Source organism: Manacus vitellinus, unplaced genomic scaffold (assembly GCF_001715985.3).
Source record: "Manacus vitellinus isolate BGI_N305 unplaced genomic scaffold, ASM171598v3 scaffold_32_pilon, whole genome shotgun sequence".
Classification (NCBI taxonomy): domain Eukaryota; kingdom Metazoa; phylum Chordata; class Aves; order Passeriformes; family Pipridae; genus Manacus; species Manacus vitellinus.
This window is the reverse complement of record NW_021940460.1, coordinates 5,718,162-5,736,205: the sequence shown is the minus strand read 5'-3', so window position 1 is coordinate 5,736,205 and position 18,044 is coordinate 5,718,162. Positions and strand designations below refer to the sequence as shown.

Below are 18,044 nucleotides of genomic sequence, written 5' to 3'. Positions count from 1 at the left end.
CTGCCACGCGCCTGGGGAAGGCAATTTCATGTTTGTAACAATTATTCACTTAATTGAGTTCCAATTAGCTGGGACTGGAGATGGAGGCTCTTGGTGCATCGGAGGGAAGGGAGAGCTTGTTGTCTTTTATGCCGCCAAAAACAATTTTCAAGGCTCAGGCTGCAGGTAACATTTCAAAGGTTTCCATGAGGGACCTGCCTGTTTTGTCTAATTTTGGCTTGTACTTTATTACTGGCTTTTTTGTCCCTGGGAGTATGCAGTGGAGCGGGGCTTGTGTTGGGGCTGACTGAATTTTGAGTGGAAGTGGAGGCATGGAGGCTTCTGTTCCCACTTTTTGTTGCTTTTTGGGGTGTTTGGAGGTGCTGACCCCACTTGGAGGGAGTGTAGTGCATCAGGGATTGGTGCTGTGGGGTGAGGAGGGAAAGGGATGGGTGCAGTGCCTGTTCCCAGGACAGATGGGGACCCTTCCTTGGGAGATTGGGCTGCCTCTAGCTGGAGCATCCAGGTGCAGGACATCCCTAGGAGCTCCAGATGTGGCACATCCCTGGTATTTGGGGCTGCTGCCCACGTTTCCCCTTTGTGCTTGGCCCTGATGAATGTGGTGGCAAAACCTGAACCACCAGGTTTTGTGGCTGTGAAGCCTCTACTGGGATCCACAGGGTGCTCAGGGAAGCGGGGTGGCTTTATCCTGGCTTGAAACAAAGCAGCAGTTGGGAGTTCCATGCCAGTGGCCCAGTGGGGAATATCCAGGCTGGACTTCCTCCTCGGGGGCTGAGAGGTTTTGCTCCCTACCATCCCTCCCCGTGTATTTAGGGAGGGTTTTATCCCCATGTCAGCTCAAGTCACTGCTTTATGGACAGCTCTGCTTTATGGACAACTCTCTGGCTTGCTCCAAGGTGGGAGCACCATGGAAGCCCAGCAATGGCCTGGCAGGAGCCAGGAGAGCTTGGACTGGTGTCTCACATCGCTGGTATTTTGGCATCTCCCTCAGAGCTGTGTCCAGTCCATTGATTCACTGAGCCCCCAGTGCCGCCTCTTATGACCAGGAGAGGTTTTAACCCTCCTGGCGTGACCTCAGACCTTCCCTCCCTCTTCTCCAGTGGTTTTCCTGTATGGTTTTCCCCTCATAAGTGGGGATATACTACCGGGAGCCCCCACTGTGTCCCACAGGATAAGCCAGGATAAAGCCCCCCCTGGAGTGTGGCTAAAGCGATCCCTATGGCAGACAGCTGGGACTGGGGCTAAGCTGGGGCTCAGCACTGGCTATCGGTTCTAGATGAGGGGAAGAGGAGGAGGGTCTTCAGCCTTGGGATAACAGGTGGGAGCAGGGATGGATCTGATGAGGCTGCAGCGGGGGCAGGATGGAGGGGCTGAACTCCCGCCGTGCCCCATTTTCCGAGGATTCAGGGCTTTTGGTGCTGCTTTTTGCAGCAGTAAGACCCCTCAGCCTGGGGAGGGTGGTCTGGATTTTCAGGCAGGGCTGGAGGGTGCTGCCACTGTCCCCACGTGCCCTCCCTTGGCCCATCTGGCCGTGTGTCTGCAGCCGGTGCAGGGCACATCTGGCCGGGCAGATGTGGGGGCTCAACAAGGGGGTCACCAGCAGTTGTGTGTTTACATCTCCCTCTCTCCCCCCTCTCCCTGCCGTGGGTTGCAGGTCAACCCAGCTTCCCACGGGCTGCTGTGGGGTGGGAGGGATGGGACACGCGGGAGGCTCGTCCCATCCCGCTGTGGGGCTGGGGTGGCTCCTCAGCCTGGGAGGTCTGGGAAACCCCCAGGCCAGTCAGAGTCTGGCCAGGCACAGAGATCTGCCTTTTGGCTTGCAGTGCTGAGCTGCAGGGGTGGAAGGACCATATGGTCCCCTCTGTGCCGGCCTAATAAACCCGGAATGCAGGTCAGGTGCTGCAAATCCCGTTAACCACAGCAGTGGGGCTGCAGAGCAGGGCTTAACCCTTCTGTCCCCCCAAACCCAGCCAGAGGGGGGACATGAGAGCCACCTTCCCTCCTGGGGGTGGCTTGAAACCAGGGCAGGGTCCAGGGATGGTGGTGTGGGGACTGGAGTCTCCTGAGCTGTCTTGCTTGTCTGTGCATCCTTCCTGTTTCCTTCCTTCTATCCATCTTTCTTCCATCTTTTGAGCTTCCTTCCTTCCTTCTTTCCTTCCTTCCTTCCTTCCCTTCCCTTCCTTTCTTTCCTCCCTTCTCCTGAGCCACTGTGCTCTCCATCCATCCTTCTATCCGTGCATTCTTCCATCCATCACCTCTTCTCCCTCATCCTAGAGCTATTCTCTTGCTGTCCAGCTATTTCTGATCCACCTTCAATCCATCCATTCACCCTCTGTTCTCTCTGCTGGTTTATGTATCCTTATCCACCCTTTTTTCCTTGCTATCTGCCCAGCAGCTGCATCCATACCTCCATGCATCTCGTGACTCCTTTCTCCTTCCCTCACCACCCTGGTGCAGAGGCTTGGGCTGGGCTGGGCTTTGATTCCCCCATCCTGGCACCCACCCCAGGCTGGGTTAGACCCTCTCCTGGCAGGATGAGTTTATGGCCAGGGAATGGAGGCGCTGGTCCTGTCCCCCTCCCAGCAACATATTATAGCATCGTTTAAATGCATTTTGTCTGTGGAAGGAAATCACTTCTCTGGGTGCCGGCAATTTGCCGGCGCTGAACTAATCATGGCCATCCCATTAATCTCCATCCCAGCTTGTCCCCATCCCTTCCCCGATCTGACATGGCCAGGGTGCTGGGCTTGGTGACAGAGCCACCCTGGGTGTCCCCATCCCAGCAGGGTTTGGCACCAGGGTACCTTGTCTGAGTCGAGCAGGGTGCCCAGCACGTTTGAGAGGGCAGCACACAACCCTTGTTGGCCATCAGAGAATCCCCGTGGCAAGGAGGAAGAAGCTGCTTTCTGGGGGTCTCTGCCACAAATTGCAGCCAAACCCAGCTGCTTTACCTCTCCCAGTGTGGTGGGTGGCAGTGGCTGCCCCTCGCCGCGGTGCTTGGTGCTCGCCAGGGGAGCACAGAGGTTCTCGTGTCCCACCCTCGAGGGGCAGGTGGTGACCGCGGGCATTTTGCACCACCCCAAGGGTAGGTTTTGCTTGGGGCTGTTCTGGACGTTGAGTTGGTTGGGTTTTGTGGGGGTTTTCTTTGTGAAATGACCTGATCCTTCCACAAACCCCAATGGTTTTTAAGGGGTAGAGACTGATGCTGTTTCAGTGAGTGAACGAACGAAGCCCCTGCTGTCCGTGCCTCCATCGGTCCTGCGGTACCTCACCCAAACTGTCCTGCTTGTGTTGCTCCAGCTGGTGGATCCTTTTCCACAAATAATCTCATACTTTGGAAATAACCCCTTTTCCTAGTTGTTGGGGATGGCAGGGAGGATGCAAACCTTCATGTTTCGCAGCAGAAAACAGCCTCGGTGAGCCAGAGGAGCAGAAACCCCCTCGCTGCTGGTTATGCTGATCAGAGGGGCACCCATGGGTGTTTTCCCAGGCTCAGCACCTCTCCTGTAGCTCCTGGCTCTCTAGGAGATGGGAAAACAGATAAGGCAAGTGGGATGGGGTGACAGAGGCTGGAGCTGTGCCCATGGTGGTGCCGACACGGTGGTGCCGGCAGCGTGTCCCCAGCATTCGCCCAGCCCAGGGGAATTCTCCACCTGGCTCTTGGACAACTTTCGTCCCAGGAGATGTAGCTGTGGATGCTGCCTGTCCCATATCAAGTGCTAATCCTTTTATGAGCCCTCTAAGCTGCTTAACCCCCCTGTGCCCCGCAGCAGAGAGTGCCCCGGGTGGGCTGGGGGTTCCTGCGTCCCCGTCAGCCCTGGGGAGCTTGTCTGAGGCCACTCTCCCAGCTGGAAAAAGCCTCAGGGTCCTGGCATGCTCCAAAGCCCCTGTCAGGAAGGGGGCTGAGTCATTCCTGGGAGCTGAGCCGTCACATCCGCACCTTTCCCCGCCGTTTGACACGGGTAATTTGGGCTCCGCCGCTCCGGAGACGCTTGGGAGCGGTTGCAATCAGCGTTGGGAACGGGGGGCTGCGGGGGGCTGGCGGAGAGCCGAGGGGAATGGGGGGGTACCCAGGCCTCTTGGGAATTTCTGGCAGCCGATGGAGAATGCAAAGACCTTGAGATGTCTTCCAGGCTCCCGCAGCTGCCAGCGCAGCGCGTGCCGTCGGCCGGCTCCGCACCAGCCGCCTTTCGCAGGATCTGCTTTAGCAGGAGCATCTCCGTGGGTTTTCTCCCCGCTTGCTGGCCGTGGCAGTGGGATCACTGGCTCCCTCTGAGGGGCTTGGGCAGCTCGGACCCTCGGGAGTGCACGGCTGGCAGTGGCTGCCTGCTCTGCCAGTAGTGGAGTTACTCTCTTTTTTGAGGCAAAATGATCAAAAGGAAGGACAGCAGGGATTTCCTAAGGGCCGTCACACCTGGGCACTGCTGAGGTTTGCACAAGGCGGCACCAACATCATCTGCCTCACTTTCCCATCAGGCCATGTCTGTGTCTGGAAAAATGTGATCTGGGCCAGCTTTGTTGCATGGGGACAGCACTGTGTGGGTGGCAGCCCTGGGTAGTGATGGGTGACAGGCTGGCTGTGACACCCTTACAGGCAGCCTGTGGGGACAGAATGGATCTGGGATCTGATTTAGCCACCTTCCTCATGTGACCTGGGTGCTAAAAGAAGGAGGAAAGCCTTGATGATAGACACGTGGTGGGATCTGCCAGCCAAAAATTAGCCTGGACTTAACTGTTGGTAACGAGCTTCTGGAGAAACTCTTCATCCTTTTCGTGGTGGGTTTGGAAGCAGGAATGAAGCCAGTTATGCCCTGTTTCTGTAAGTGGGTCTGTGCTGTTTCAGCCAGTGCCTTGGCATGAGTGCCAGGGTGAGTGACTAGTGTTGGGCTCCCAGGGACAGTACAAGGCTGGATGTGGCTTCAACACACCCTGGCCCAGCCTTGGGCAGCCCCTGAGGGTCCCTCCTTGCTGGACACCCCATCCCATGCCAAGGGTGGGTTTGGTGAGGCTGGTGCCACCCATCAGAAGGCACAACCATGCTTGAGGTTCTGGGGAGGTTTCTTGCATTTTTGGTTTGCAGGACAGAAACCCAGCCAGGCTCTTGCTGCCCTTGTGAGGGCTGAAGCTCCAGCTCCTTCTTGCTGCAAGGCTGGACCACTCCTGCCTGGATCTGTTTTCCCTGCTCAGGAGCTGTTCTGGAGGGGGGTGCCCCACACTAACCTGCACTCTCCATCCCCTTTGCAGCCCACGCCAAGGGGCCAGCGCCCAGCCCTGAGCCCGCTGAGCCCCCCGGTGCCATCCTGCTGCCCGTGAGCTACCGCCTGTCCAACACCCGCTTGGCCTTCTTCCTCAAGGAGGTGGGAGCCAGCCCGGTGGGCAACGGCAGTGCCCCCCTGCAGCGCTCCGAGCCCTTCGTCGTCTTCCAGACCAAGGAGCTGCCTGTCCTCAACGTCACCCTGGGGCCCTTCAGCACGGGGCTCGTGCTGCCCAAGGAGCACCTGCAGCCCTCCAGCACCCTGGAGGTCCCCGACCGCCTCACCGTCAACTGGAAGGTGCGCGCCTTCATCATCCAGCCCCGGCTGGTGGCCAGCCAGCCCGTGGTCCAAGTGCTCTTCTACGTGGCCGGCCGGGACTGGGACGACTTCGACGTCACCGACCGGCTGCCCTGCGTGCGGCTCCACGCCTTCCGCGACGCCCGGGAGATCAAGAGCTCGTGCCGGCTGCGGGGCAGCCTGGCCATGTGCCTGGTGCAGGCGGAGCTGCCCCACGCCTGGTTCGGCCCCTCGGCTGTGCCGCTGGGCAGGAGGAAGAGCCCCGAGAGCCTGGGAGTGCACGGCGAGAGCCGCAGCCGAGCTGTACTACACCGCTGCACGCCCCGAACGGGGCCGGCCAGCTGCTTGGGGACACGGTCACCCGCGCCGCGGCGCCGGGGGGCCAGGACTGAGGCCCCCACGCAGCACCCGTGCTGCGCATCCGGCAGCGTCAGGCCTCCTGCAGCCCCCGCCGGGGCAGCCCATGCAGGAGCACCGGCTGGACGGCAACATCTTCATCCGCCTGCCCGACAAGCCCCTCAAGCCAGGAGAGGTGCTGAGCATCCTCCTCTACCTGATGTCCAACTCCACGGTGGAGCATTTCACGCTCAGGTAAAGCCCTGGAGCTGTCCCCACTCCGGGAGCAGCCGCCTTTCCGAGGAGTGGTTGTTCCATCTAGGCAGAAGGGAGAGGGCGGGGAGGGCATATGGTGCTTATGGGACCTGCTGGGTGCTGCACCAGGTCTGGCAGGACTTTGGGAAGGTGAGAGAGGCCAGGGGATCAGCCGGCATGTGGTTTTGCAGTTTTGGGGCTTTTGCAGTGGGAGCTTCTTAGAGAGAATGGCTGCCCATGCAGGGTTTCCATCTCTGCACTGGCACCATGGACTGCTGCCTTTGCTCTCCCAGTGTTCCCAGTTGCACTGGGATTCTCCCAGCAGATGTGGGTTTATTCACAGCCACTTTGGGGACAAGGTATGGTATGGCCATGGGGCTGCTGTGGAGTGAGAGGAGGCTTCCTGTGGCCCCTCATCCTGCCCCAGAACCAGGTGGGAAGCAGAAGGGGCAGTGGGTGCTCAGCACCCCAGTGTGGTGCAGTGTGCAGGGGAACCCTCTCTTGCTGCATGTCCCTACAGATGGGGGTACAAGCCGTGGCCACGTCTCTTCAAAGGACATTTACAAGTGTCCTTGTGACCTCTGAACCAGCAGCAAGCCCATGGCACGGGGATGCAATGCTCCAGGCTCTTCTGTCATTTACCCTGGGGATCCTCAGTCCCACAGGGGCAACCCTGGGGGACCAAATTCCTGCTGGAGGTGTGATGGGAGGAACAAAATACTCTGAAAAATAGAAGCTGGGGTGGGCTCAGCCCTACGAGGTTGCTGCCAGCCCGGATGATGTTTCTGACAGCCAGGAGGGATTGGGGCAAAAAATCCCCCTGTGCCTATGACGGGGTGTCCAGGGGGATCCAGGGGTGTGCGGGGTGAGGGTCCAGCCCTGACTGTTGCTCTCTGCAGGGTGAAGGCCAAGAAAGGTGTCAACCTGCTCAGCACCAAGTCGAGGAGTGGGCAGTGGCTGGTGAGCTCGGAGCTGCTGACGGGTGGCAAACACTCCACTGCCACTGTCGACGTGTCCAGGGTGGATGGGGCCCGGCCCAGGTAAGGGATTCACCTCGGGGGGTGCTGGGGAAATCGCTGGGATTTGGCCTGGAGTGGTTCTTCCTTTGCCCCCCACCTGGGTGTCTGGGTGGCTGCAGTGCCACATGGGTGCTGCCAGGGGAAACTGAGGCACGGCCTGGAATGTGAGACTGGGGGGCACTGAGGGAGGATGAGCAGTTTTGGGATTTTGTTGTGTGTGATTTCTAAGCTTGGCTGGCACTGTGCAGCTGGGTGAAGGGTGGGAAAAGGTGGATTTTGTGGCCCAAGGTGGGAAGGTTTGTGGGCAGGTTTGTGCCCAAGGACTGTGTGAGGTGGCATGTTCAGGTGGCAGATGGTCCCTGGGGCTCAGTCATCGGTACAGATTGGCAGCTGCATCCCTGGCTCTGAGCTGGGATTGCCTGGCTGTGTCAGATGCTGGCGGGCAGGTGGGGTGGATTTTAGGGCTGAATTGTGAAGCCATGGGGGATCCCCCAGTTTGGGGTAGAAATATTTAAATTTTTTAATGACTTCTAATGGCGTGATAGGCAGCAGCTGTTTGCTGACTATCCTGGTGTCTCTTCTGGGAAGGAAGAGGAGCAGTCCCCAGGAAAGGTCCCATCTGAACCCTCAGGTGATGGATGAGTGTTGGAATGGGAGCACAAATCAAATCAGCACCAGAGACAGGGCAGTTCTGCCCTGCTCAATATGAGCCCGTTCCTGGGGCTCTGGGAAAGGCTCAGGTCAGTTGAGAAGAACCCAGGGGATATAAATGGGAATGATCTGAAGGAGATAGGACCCACAAAGCCAAGCTGAAAACCCAGAGGCTGCTCAGCCTGGAGAAGGGGAGACATGGGGCTGGCAGGACACAGCAGGCAAGGGCAGGGGACAGGCATGGGGTCAAAAACACCAGCAGGAAAGATTCTGAAGTGCTGGAAACCAATCATTCCCAGGCTGTGATATCTCCATCACCGTGTCTTTGGGAAAAGGGACATGAGTGTCTCCAGGAGCCAGGTCAAAGCAAGCTGATGAGCACATCCCCTCTGGGGCAGGAACATATCCTTGTCTCCCCATAGCTCTGCCCCCCACCCCAACACTGAGCAAAGCCGGGGACAGGCTCTTGCAGAAGGATCCTCAGCTCTGAGTGCTCCAAATGTGACCTCAAAAGCTCTCTGCAGCAAAGGGCTTATCCAGAGGGTGGATTTCCCTTTGCCCCACAGCATCCGAGCCCGTGGCCCCGTGGCTGATATTGGAGTGTCCCCAGAGCCACGAGCTGTGTCCTCTGCACACCCACCCCAGCACAGCACACGGATCCCAGAGCTGCCGGCAGCGGGATCCTCTCCCCCTTCCCCCTCTCCTACTGCCACCGCTGCTTCCAATCAGCCTGCAAAGGTTAGAGACGGAGGAGGAATTTAAAGTGATTACAATCACCTTTTAGACAAACAACTCCATCAAATATTAACGGAATGGAGAGTATGAATGACTCAAAGCCGTGTTGCCCTCCGGGCTGTGCAAACAGAGGCGTTTGTTTCGCCGGGGCTCTGGGGGTTTTTGGCAGCGCTGGCAGTGCAGGGAGGGGGTGAGAGCCCTGAGCTTTGGGGTGATAATGGGCAGTTTGGGATGTTTTGCACCCCAGCAGCTGCATCCTGAATTATCCCCCCAGTCTGGGTGGCCTGGCTCCTGTCTCTGCCGTGGCTGAGAGCAGATGATGCTTGGTGAAGGCAGAAGATGAGGGCTGGCCTCATCAGGGTTCCTGGGACGCCTCTGGGCACCCCATGGTGAGGAGTTCCAGCACTGGACTGCCTCTGGCATGAAGCTGCAGCTCTGCTTTGCCTCTGAATCGGCTCTTCCTGGCTGTGTTTAACACTTCTGCCTTGGAAGAGAGAGTGAGCAGCCAAATCCCCTTCTTCAGACCAGGCCTTTGGCTATTCCCCCTGTGCCCCTCTACCTGCCTCGGGGGCAAAGCCAGGACCTCACCAGCCCCTGTGTGGCAGCTCCACTGCAGAGCCCATCATTGCTGCTGTGGAATCAGGGATCAGGGCTTGCCATGGCCTGGAGCAGCTCCAGCTTCTTGCTCTCCTCTTTCTCTGCTCCCTTTCACCCATTAGATATTGATCAGAGCGAAACCCGACTGTATCCTGCATCCCTGGATCGATGGGATCTTCTCAGTGGCTGCTGCACTGCGAGATGAGAGTGGAGCCAGTCCTGGCTTCCCCTTCCACAGTGATTTCACTTTTCCTCCCCTCTCCCCTCACCCAGCTCTGGGGAGCTTTCGCCAGTGCTGTGGTTTGTGGGGGCTCCAGGGTGTCCCCCGGGGATGCTCTAGTTTTGGGGAACAATGCAGAAGTTTGACTTTGGGAGGGGAGCATTGAATCCCAAGTCCTCCCAGTGGATTTGCAGGTTGGAGGAAGAGATGGGAGGGCAGGACCACCTCTGTGGAGATTTGCTTGTAGGATTGGGGTGTAAGAGTGATTTATGCTGTGGCCATCAGACTGTCCAAGCCATGATGCAGAGGGACAGCAGAGTATCCCATTAGACTGGCACCACGTGCAGGGTTTGGCGATGCTCCTCTTCTATCCTGTCCTGCCTCAGGGGTGCCCCAGAGTTCAATCCCTGTCCATTAGCTCCATGTCCTTCTGTCCTCAGCAGTGGCATTAATTTGTGTGTGTTTGATGAGCTGATGGTCTCAGGCCTGTTATTCCCTGCTGGTCCCATCTACCTCCCCCATCCCCATGGCTGTGCTCACAGGCTGGGGGACAGCCCTACCCTGAGTCCCAGCACTGTCCCATCTGCTGTGTGGTTGAACCTCTTTCTCCCGTGCCTCAGTTTCCCCATGTGATCCACTTGGAAGGGGCTGTAAAGTCCACAGCTTGGACTGAGCCTTCTATAGGGACTTATTTGCCATCCCTGAGCACGTTGGGTGTGGGACACTTGGGGTCTGACCTGCGGGAAATGAGTGTGCAGGCAGGAGCAGCCCAGGGCAGTAAATCCAACCACACTGCTGGGAAAACGGAGCCAGGGAGATGAGGACAGCACCTGCAGCCACCCACTGTCCCCTGGAACTGTAGCCACACGCTGACCCTGTGATAATATATCACCCAGCAGCCCCTGGGGAGCTGACGAGGTTTTTCAACTGCTGGGAAGAGGCAGTGGAAAACATTTCTCTCTCCCCCTGGGAAGAGTCTCATGGGAATCTGCAGGCTCCCATCAGAGCAGCCCCTGGCAGAGGTGGGTGTCAGCGCTGCTGGGTTTGGTGGCACCCAGAGTACAATCCCCCTTGACAGGCATGGGGACACTGAGGAGACCTGCTGGGGATGCTGGGGACTGCCCAGCACTGATTCTGGGGTGTCTGTGGGCCCTGGGACACCCAGCTCACCGTGTCCCCTCCTGTCCCCCTGCCCAGGGATGGGGATGACTCCTCTGAGATCATGCAGCTGGATTTCGAGATGGAGAACTTCACCAGCCAGTCGGTGACGCGCCGCATCATGTGGCACATCGACTACCGCGGCCGCAACCCCCCGCCCGACCTGGAGAAGGTGGTGACGGAGCTGACGGTCATCCAGAGGGACATCAGGGCCATCGTGCCCCTGGCCATGGTGAGCAGGTTCCTGCCCTCTGCTTAGTTATCTGCTTTGAGGGTTTGGGTGCCCCTGAGGGATCTCTGACCCGCCCATCTGCCCTACAGCACCTGCACATCCGTACATCCTACATATCCATACATCCTACCTATCCATACATCCCACCCACCCCCACAGGGCTGGAGCAGGACAGGGGCCATCCAGGATCTGATCCCAGGGGGGACAGGCTGCCCTCTAACGTGATGGTCCCCTTTATGTCCCACCCCCAGGACACAGAAATCATCAACACAGCCATCCTGACGGGGCGGACGGTGGCCATTCCCGTGAAGGTCATTGCCATCGAGCTGAGCGGCGTCGTTGTGGATGTCTCAGCTATGGTCGAGTGCAAGTCCAACAACGAAGACATCATCAAGGTGGGTGTGGGCAGGGGGCTCCTGTGACCCTCACAGGGGGCTGAGCTTCTTCCAGGGGTGCTGACCCCAAAGGTGGCGCGGGCTGGAGCTCGATGAGTGGGGGGAGCTGATGTGCCACACAAGCCCGGCCATCCCGAGCATCATCCCCTCAGTGGATTCAGTCCGTGGGTGGTTCTCCCTGGGATCTGTCGGGAGAAGGACAAGACACTTTGTCACTGTCCCTGGAGAAGCTGTGGGATGCTGCAGTGCTGCTCAGGCTGGCACCAGGCAGCAGCAATAATTATGGGTTATCACAGCACTGAGTGCCGATAAGGGGAAATATTGTCACCTCACAGTGTAAGCTGCATGTTCCCATCAGTGGCTGCTCTTGGGTCTCTGGATGACATTTATCTCCTGTTTGGATCGGCTGCTGGGCTGGGGGCTGTCCCCAGTGAGATGTTGGGGTTGAGCTGGGCAGTTGGGGACGATAGAGGGAAAAGGGGACTGAGGGAGAGGAGCCAGATGGACTGCAGGGGAGAGGTGCTGGTGAGGCCAGTGCAAAAGGCTCGCTGTGCAGCAGCAGTGAGTGCCCCCGCACCAGCCCCCGCCACCGAGGCAGCAGTCGGTCCTCAAATCCTCCAATTTTTCCCTCACCAGACCCATCCATCCATATACATTTTTCTGTCCCTGAATGTATCCATCTACCCACCTGTCCATGTCACTCTACCACCACTTCCATCCATCCACCCCCACACATCATTACCTTCTCCCAAACACCTCCCACCCCTCTCCCTGCATGCACCCAGCGCTTCCTCCCTTTCCATGTCCCCACTATGTTGGGCAGAGACACAGAGCCATGCTGGGGGGCTGGGCTCTTCTGTGTCCCCCAGACCATAACCCCTTCTCCCCTTCTTTGCCAGCAGCCCCCAGCAGCTCTCCCAGCTGAGCCAGGGATGACGGGCAGAGCCCTGTCCCCACCAGGACTTGCTGTCCCCAGCTGTCCGTGGGTGTGGGTGGGTGACAAGCAGTGTCACAAACTGTTTACCCAAGTTCTTGACTAAAACTCCAGTCTGTGGGATTTACAGCACTGGGTCTAATTTATGGAGACCAGTCCTCCACAGCGTGATAAAACACTGGAGCAATAATACACTTCAGGATGGACTCCAAGACACTTAAACTGTTTAATGTGCTGCCTTTCTACTCATAAATCTATTTACACACTGTCCCCAGACCTGGGGGGAGCAGACACATGCACAGGAGCCAGGATGAATAATGCAGGGAGCAGCCCTCCGGCCCCAGCTCACCTCCCGCTCGGAGCCCCGCGCGATTTCTTCCTGAATTATTTTGTGTTTGTGTTGGAGCTTCATTTCCGAGGGAGCTCTCAGTTACCTGCTGAGATTGGGGCGTATGATTATGGTGTCAGGGCTATAAACCTGTTACATAAATCAAAGCTTACAGAGTGGGATGTGCTGTCTGTTACTGTAAATAATTTAACATGAGGGAGGGCTGGAGAGCTGCTTCTCCCCACGCTGACTGTGGCTCGGTGGTGGTTGCTCTCGTTTGAGGGGATCTGTCCTGGGAATCTGGTGTGGATGTGGCTGTGGAGGTTCCAGGGACTGTGAAGGATGGTGGGAGAGCACGGGTGGGAGTTGTCATCCTCATCCCCTTCTCTGGTGACATGGGGTGACAAAGGTGCCCATGCTCAGCCCAGGCAGGGGGACATCATCACTCAAGGTAGTGTAGAGATAACCCCCCTTGCCTGCCTGTGTGGTGACCTTGGGGGCTCAGTGACATGCAGGGAGTGGAAGGGTCACCTCTGTTGCCAGCAACACTTAATGGGAGATGCTCAACCTCACCTGCGTATGAACCTTCTTAGGAGCCCACCATCCACCTCCCCCAGAGGACTCACCAGGATCAAGTCAGCCCAGTGGGACTGAGCCTCAGGAACCCTGGTCATCCACAGCCACCACCAGGACCCTTGGATGACGTGAGGTGCCACCAGCTGTGGTGGCTCTTCCCACTCCCAAGGGTTGTGGAGAACATGTGTCCCCTTGATCCCAGCTTGAGGCTGTGCCAGGGGGGAGCTCCTGGCCACAGAAGCAGAGCCAGTGGTGCCTTGGCCAGGAGCCCAGGCAGACCTCAGCCTCTCCCTTCCCGCTGCAAATCCGGGAAGTTTCTCTGAACAAGCGTGGGCTTCATTTAAAAGCTAATCTGCAGTCACTCCATCATCAGGACAGGCCTGATGTGCAGGGATTTTTTTGTTGTCGTAGTTTCAACCCCCTCAGTTGCAAAGCAAGTGGTCCCCAGGAGAAGATGCCGGGGGGTTTATTAGCCAGGGTAGTGCAAGCAGCAGCCCAGTGTGTTTATTGTGATAAATGGCACAATATCCAGAGCATCCTTTGCTGGAGGATTCACCCGGGAGCTCATCTTTATTCAGACGCCGCCTCGCCAGAGATGAGATTGTCTTTTCAGACTTGCTGAGCTGGTATCTCTGATAGGAAGACAAGAAACAAACCCTCCTACATTGCACTTCCCCCCTGTGCCCAGAGAGCAGAGATGTCCTGAAGAACTCAGGTTCAGAGTTCTGCCTCCTCCACCGGCCTCAGGGAACCACGGGCACCTTGTGGTGGGCTCGTGGGCTGTTGTAGAAGTCAGGCCCTGCTGTGGGCTCAGAAATGCAAAGTTCCTGCATCTGGTTGACCGCAGGTGCTCAGAGAATAGGTGGCGAGAGAGACAGGCATGCTTTCACCTCTGCTGTCAGCTACCATGCAGCATGACCTCAACCCCTTATCAGCCATCAGAGAATCCATGTGAGAGAGCAGCTTGTTGGAAATCAGCCCTTCTGTGCTGTTGAGATGCTCAGTGCATTCGAGAGCGACCGCGCTGCCGGCTGAGCAAACGAGTTCTGGTTTTCCCTGGCATCAGACAACTCAGATGCAATCCCTGATGGTGTAGGGAGGGGACAGGGTGTTGAGGTCAGGCCATAGGGCCACTGCAGATGGGAGGTTGGAGTCCCCTTCTCCTGGTTGTCTTCTGGCCCCGTTACTGGGAAGGAGCTGTTGACTGGTGACCTAAACTGAAACACCGGGTGATGCTGCTGTGGTGTCCTCTGAGCTCCTTAATTGGCTCAGTCGGTCGGTAATGAGTGACCCCCTGCAGGATGTATTTGCTTTGTAGTGAATTTAACTAATGGCATTTGCATAAAGGGGAATTAAAAGAGAAAGAGTGAGCAGATGAACATGAGGATTCATATGGACTGCAGGAAACTCGCTCTGGGGTGAGCAGGAGGGACAGGGACAAGGTGCCGGTGGGGACGGGCATGTGGCTGGTCTGTGCTCGTTACCTGTGCCCTCTGGTGGAGGAGATTTTGGGGCAGATGGCCAGGATGAGGAATTTGCAACCTCTGTGAAGCACCCATGGGGTTCCTCTAGCTCGGGTGTGGAAAAAGGTACAATTCAGTGTGGAGGCCAAAGAGAAACTGAGGCACCAAGAGGAGAGCTGGCAGTGGGTGAGGGCTGGCAGGAGGGCCTGGGTCAGGGGACACTTTGCATTATGGACACGGTGTGTGGGGGTCTGTGCCTCTGAGCAGGGACCTCGGGGAGGACAGAGCATCCCTGCTCCTGGGGCTGCCATTAACTGGATACATGCCAGTGAAATTCTGCTCCTCCAGCGCTTCCCATCCTCTGGGCAGCCTCCTGCCAGGATCTCTGCTGTGCCTGTGGGACCCCTGCAACCCTCTCACCCTCCCTTCTCCCCCAGGTCTCCAGCAGCTGTGACTATGTCTTTGTCAGCGGGAAGGAGTCGCGGGGCTCCATGAGCGCCCGGGTCACCTTCACCTACGAGCACCTCTCGGCCCCGCTGGAGATGACGGTGTGGGTGCCCAAACTGCCGCTGCACATCGAGCTCTCCGACGCCCGGCTGAGCCAAGTGAAGGGCTGGAGGGTGCCCATCCTGCCGGACAGGAGGTGGGTGCTGTGGAGCCACCGTGTTCTGGGGCCTGTCCAGGCTGGGGAAGGCAAGGTGGAGGTGGTGGTAGTGGGGTAATTGCCTTGTTCAGCTGCTTAATGAGGAGGTTTTGAAGATGATGGAGCCGGAGTCATCTCAGGGGTCCTTGGTGGAAAGGTGGGAGCTCATGGAAGTTTGTGTGTTTGTATGGAAGGAAGAAAATTCCACAGTGAGGTTGGTCAAAGGCTGGAGCTGGTGGGGAGCATCCCTCATTGGCAATGGTCAAAGCTTCCCTGGATGAAACTGGGAACAGCCAAGCTCCAAAGTTAACCCTTCTTTGAGCTCTAGAGACCTCGTCCTCTCAGCTGGTGACCCCGTTACCACATGCTGCTAAAGCCCTTGAGTACCTTGTGGACAACGGGCATCTTTTGGCCAGGAGCCACCACTGTTTTGGTGACATTGCATTTTTTCTTGCTCGGCCAGCCCTGCCCATTCCTGGGGCTGGGGCTGAAGAGCTGTGGCCGTGGGGAGCTTGGCAGCACTGCCCACTCACTGCCCCGTCCCACAGGTCGGTGCGGGACAGCGAGCACGAGGAGGACGAGGAGGAGCGGAAGCAGAGCCGGGGCTGTGCCCTGCAGTACCAGCATTCCACGCTGCAGGTCTTCACCCAGTTCCACACCACGGCGGCCGAGGGCACGGAGCAGGTGGTCACCATGCTGGGGCCCGACTGGCTGGTGGAGGTCACCGACCTGGTCAGCGACTTCATGCGCGTGGACGACCCGCGGGTGGCCCACCTGGTGGACAGTGTCACGCTGGCCGGGAGGGAGCCGGGCACCACGCTCTTCAAGGTACCCCCGGCCGCCTGCCCCTGCCTCTGCCAGCTTGGCTGGGGGTGGCAGGAGGTGGTGACAGGCACCCTCGTCCCCTGCAGGTCGTGTCCCCGCTCGTGGAGGCGGTGCTGGGTGAGACACTGGTGACGGTGGCGGAGGAGAAGGTCAGCATCACCGACCTGAAGGCCCAGGTGGTCTCCAGCCTCTCGCTGTCCCTCCACCCCAGCCCTGGCAACAGCCACACCATCATCGCCCGGACGTCGGTGCAGCAGACCCTCAGCTTCTTCAAGCAGGTGAGGCAAGGGGGGTGCATTTGGGCTTGGGAGGGCTGGTGGGGAACCTGGGGTGGGGTGAGGGCTCCATCTGCAACCCCCTTCTCCCAAATCCTGTCCACACTCAGCTTAGGCCCCCACAGCACTCAGTGTTCTCCTGACACACTGGTGACCCCAAAGCACCCCATAAAACTTCACACAGACCTGTGATCCAACCCTGCCCAGCCTGGGGATGGGACACAACCATGGGAACAAAGGGGGAGGGATGAAATCCTATACAATTCCTAGCACAGCTCTGGTAGCCACATCTGGCACCTCTGGGGCTGGGATTTGGGGTGGTCTTGGGCATGCGTGGGGAGCATGGAGTGAAGAACAAGCTAAAGAGAAAAAACAAGGTTTGGGAGGAGCAGGATGGATAATGGAAGGGAAAAGGGTGAGTTGGACGGAGAGAAGGATGCGAAAGAGGAGAGATGGGTGGAGGGATGGACAAATGGGTGCAGGTGGGACTGGCATCCTGCTGGGCAACCGGTGCCTGTGTTGGTCCCGCAGGAAGCGCTCCTGAGCCTGTGGATTTCCTACAGCGACGGCACCACGGCCCCGCTCTCCCTCTATGACCCCAAGGACTACAACCTGGTGGTGAGCAGCCTGGACGAGAAGGTGGTCTCGGTGACCCAGGACCGGGCGTTCCCCTTGGTGGTGGCGGAGGGCGAGGGCGCGGGGGAGCTGCTCCGGGCGGAGCTGGTCATCTGCGAGAGCTGCCAGAAGACCAAGCGCAAGAGCGTCCTCTCCACCGCCTTGGCCACCGTGCGGGTCCACTTTGGGTCCGAGGAGGACCCGACCTATGACTATGACCACGTGCCCAGCAAGCCGGGGCTGGGGGAGACGGGGGCCAGCACCACCCTGCGGGCAGAGGTGGAGAGGAAAGCGGACCCGAGCGAGGACAGCAGGATGTCCAGCGCGTCTCACCCCACCGAGGACTTCCCCACCATCCCCACCGGCTTCGTCCAGGTGACCCGGGGGCTGACGGACCTGGAAATAGGCATGTACGCCCTCCTGGGCGTCTTCTGCCTGGCCATCTTGGTCTTCCTCATCAACTGCATTGTCTTTGTGCTGAAATACCGGCACAAACGCATCCCGCCCGAAGGCCAGACCAACATGGACCATTCCCACCACTGGGTCTTCCTGGGCAACGGGCAGCCCTTGCGGGCTCACAATGACCTCTCCCCGCAGCCCGAGAGCCCAGGGAACCCCCTGGAAAACGTCCAGACCTGCTGCCATGGGGACCACCACAGCAGTGGGAGCTCGCAGACCAGCGTGCAGAGCCAGGTCCACGGCCGAGGGGACGGTTCCTCAGGGGGCTCCACACGGGACCAGAGCGAGGACCCCCTCAACTCACCCACCTCCAAACGGAAGCGGGTGAAGTTCACCACCTTTGCCACAATGCCCTCCGACGAGCTGGCCTACAACTCCATCCCCATCGCCGATGAGGAGGACTTGGAGTGGGTCTGCCAGGACATGGGGCTGCAAGACCCCGAAGAGCTTCACAACTACATCCGCAGGATCAAAGAGATCGCTTAACGCAGGGGCAGAGGGGACGGGGCGGGAGGGAGGGGCTGCCACGCTGTGCCACGCCATGCCACGCCGTGCCATGCCACGCCACGCTACGCCACACCACGCCACGCCAGCTGCTTCCCTGGGGCTGGAGACCCAAAATTTGGCTCTCTTGCGCGTTCCCTCTTCCGCACATCTCACGTCCCCACCCCGTCGGAAGGCACCCCCAGGGGCCTTTTGCTTTTCTTGCCCTTTACCGACTGGTTTTCCCAGGGGAGGCAGCAGCACACACGTGGCCCCCCCCAGCCTGCTGGCCT

At 58.6% G+C, this 18,044-nt stretch overlaps 1 protein-coding gene across 1 annotated transcript; it reads left to right on the top strand.

Annotated features, from left to right (window-relative positions):
* Window positions 1–4,806: 4,806 nt before the first annotated feature.
* TMEM132E (transmembrane protein 132E) lies at window positions 4,807–17,764 on the top strand. The gene is given in 13 exon segments (XM_018076536.2): window positions 4,807–4,819; window positions 5,245–5,845; window positions 5,847–5,865; window positions 5,867–5,926; window positions 5,928–5,984; window positions 5,986–6,143; window positions 7,043–7,183; window positions 10,563–10,755; window positions 11,007–11,150; window positions 14,889–15,094; window positions 15,643–15,922; window positions 16,006–16,197; window positions 16,726–17,764. Coding segments are annotated over 13 exon segments (3,093 nt in total). The 3' UTR covers window positions 17,755–17,764.
* The last annotated feature ends 280 nt before the right edge of the window (window positions 17,765–18,044 follow it).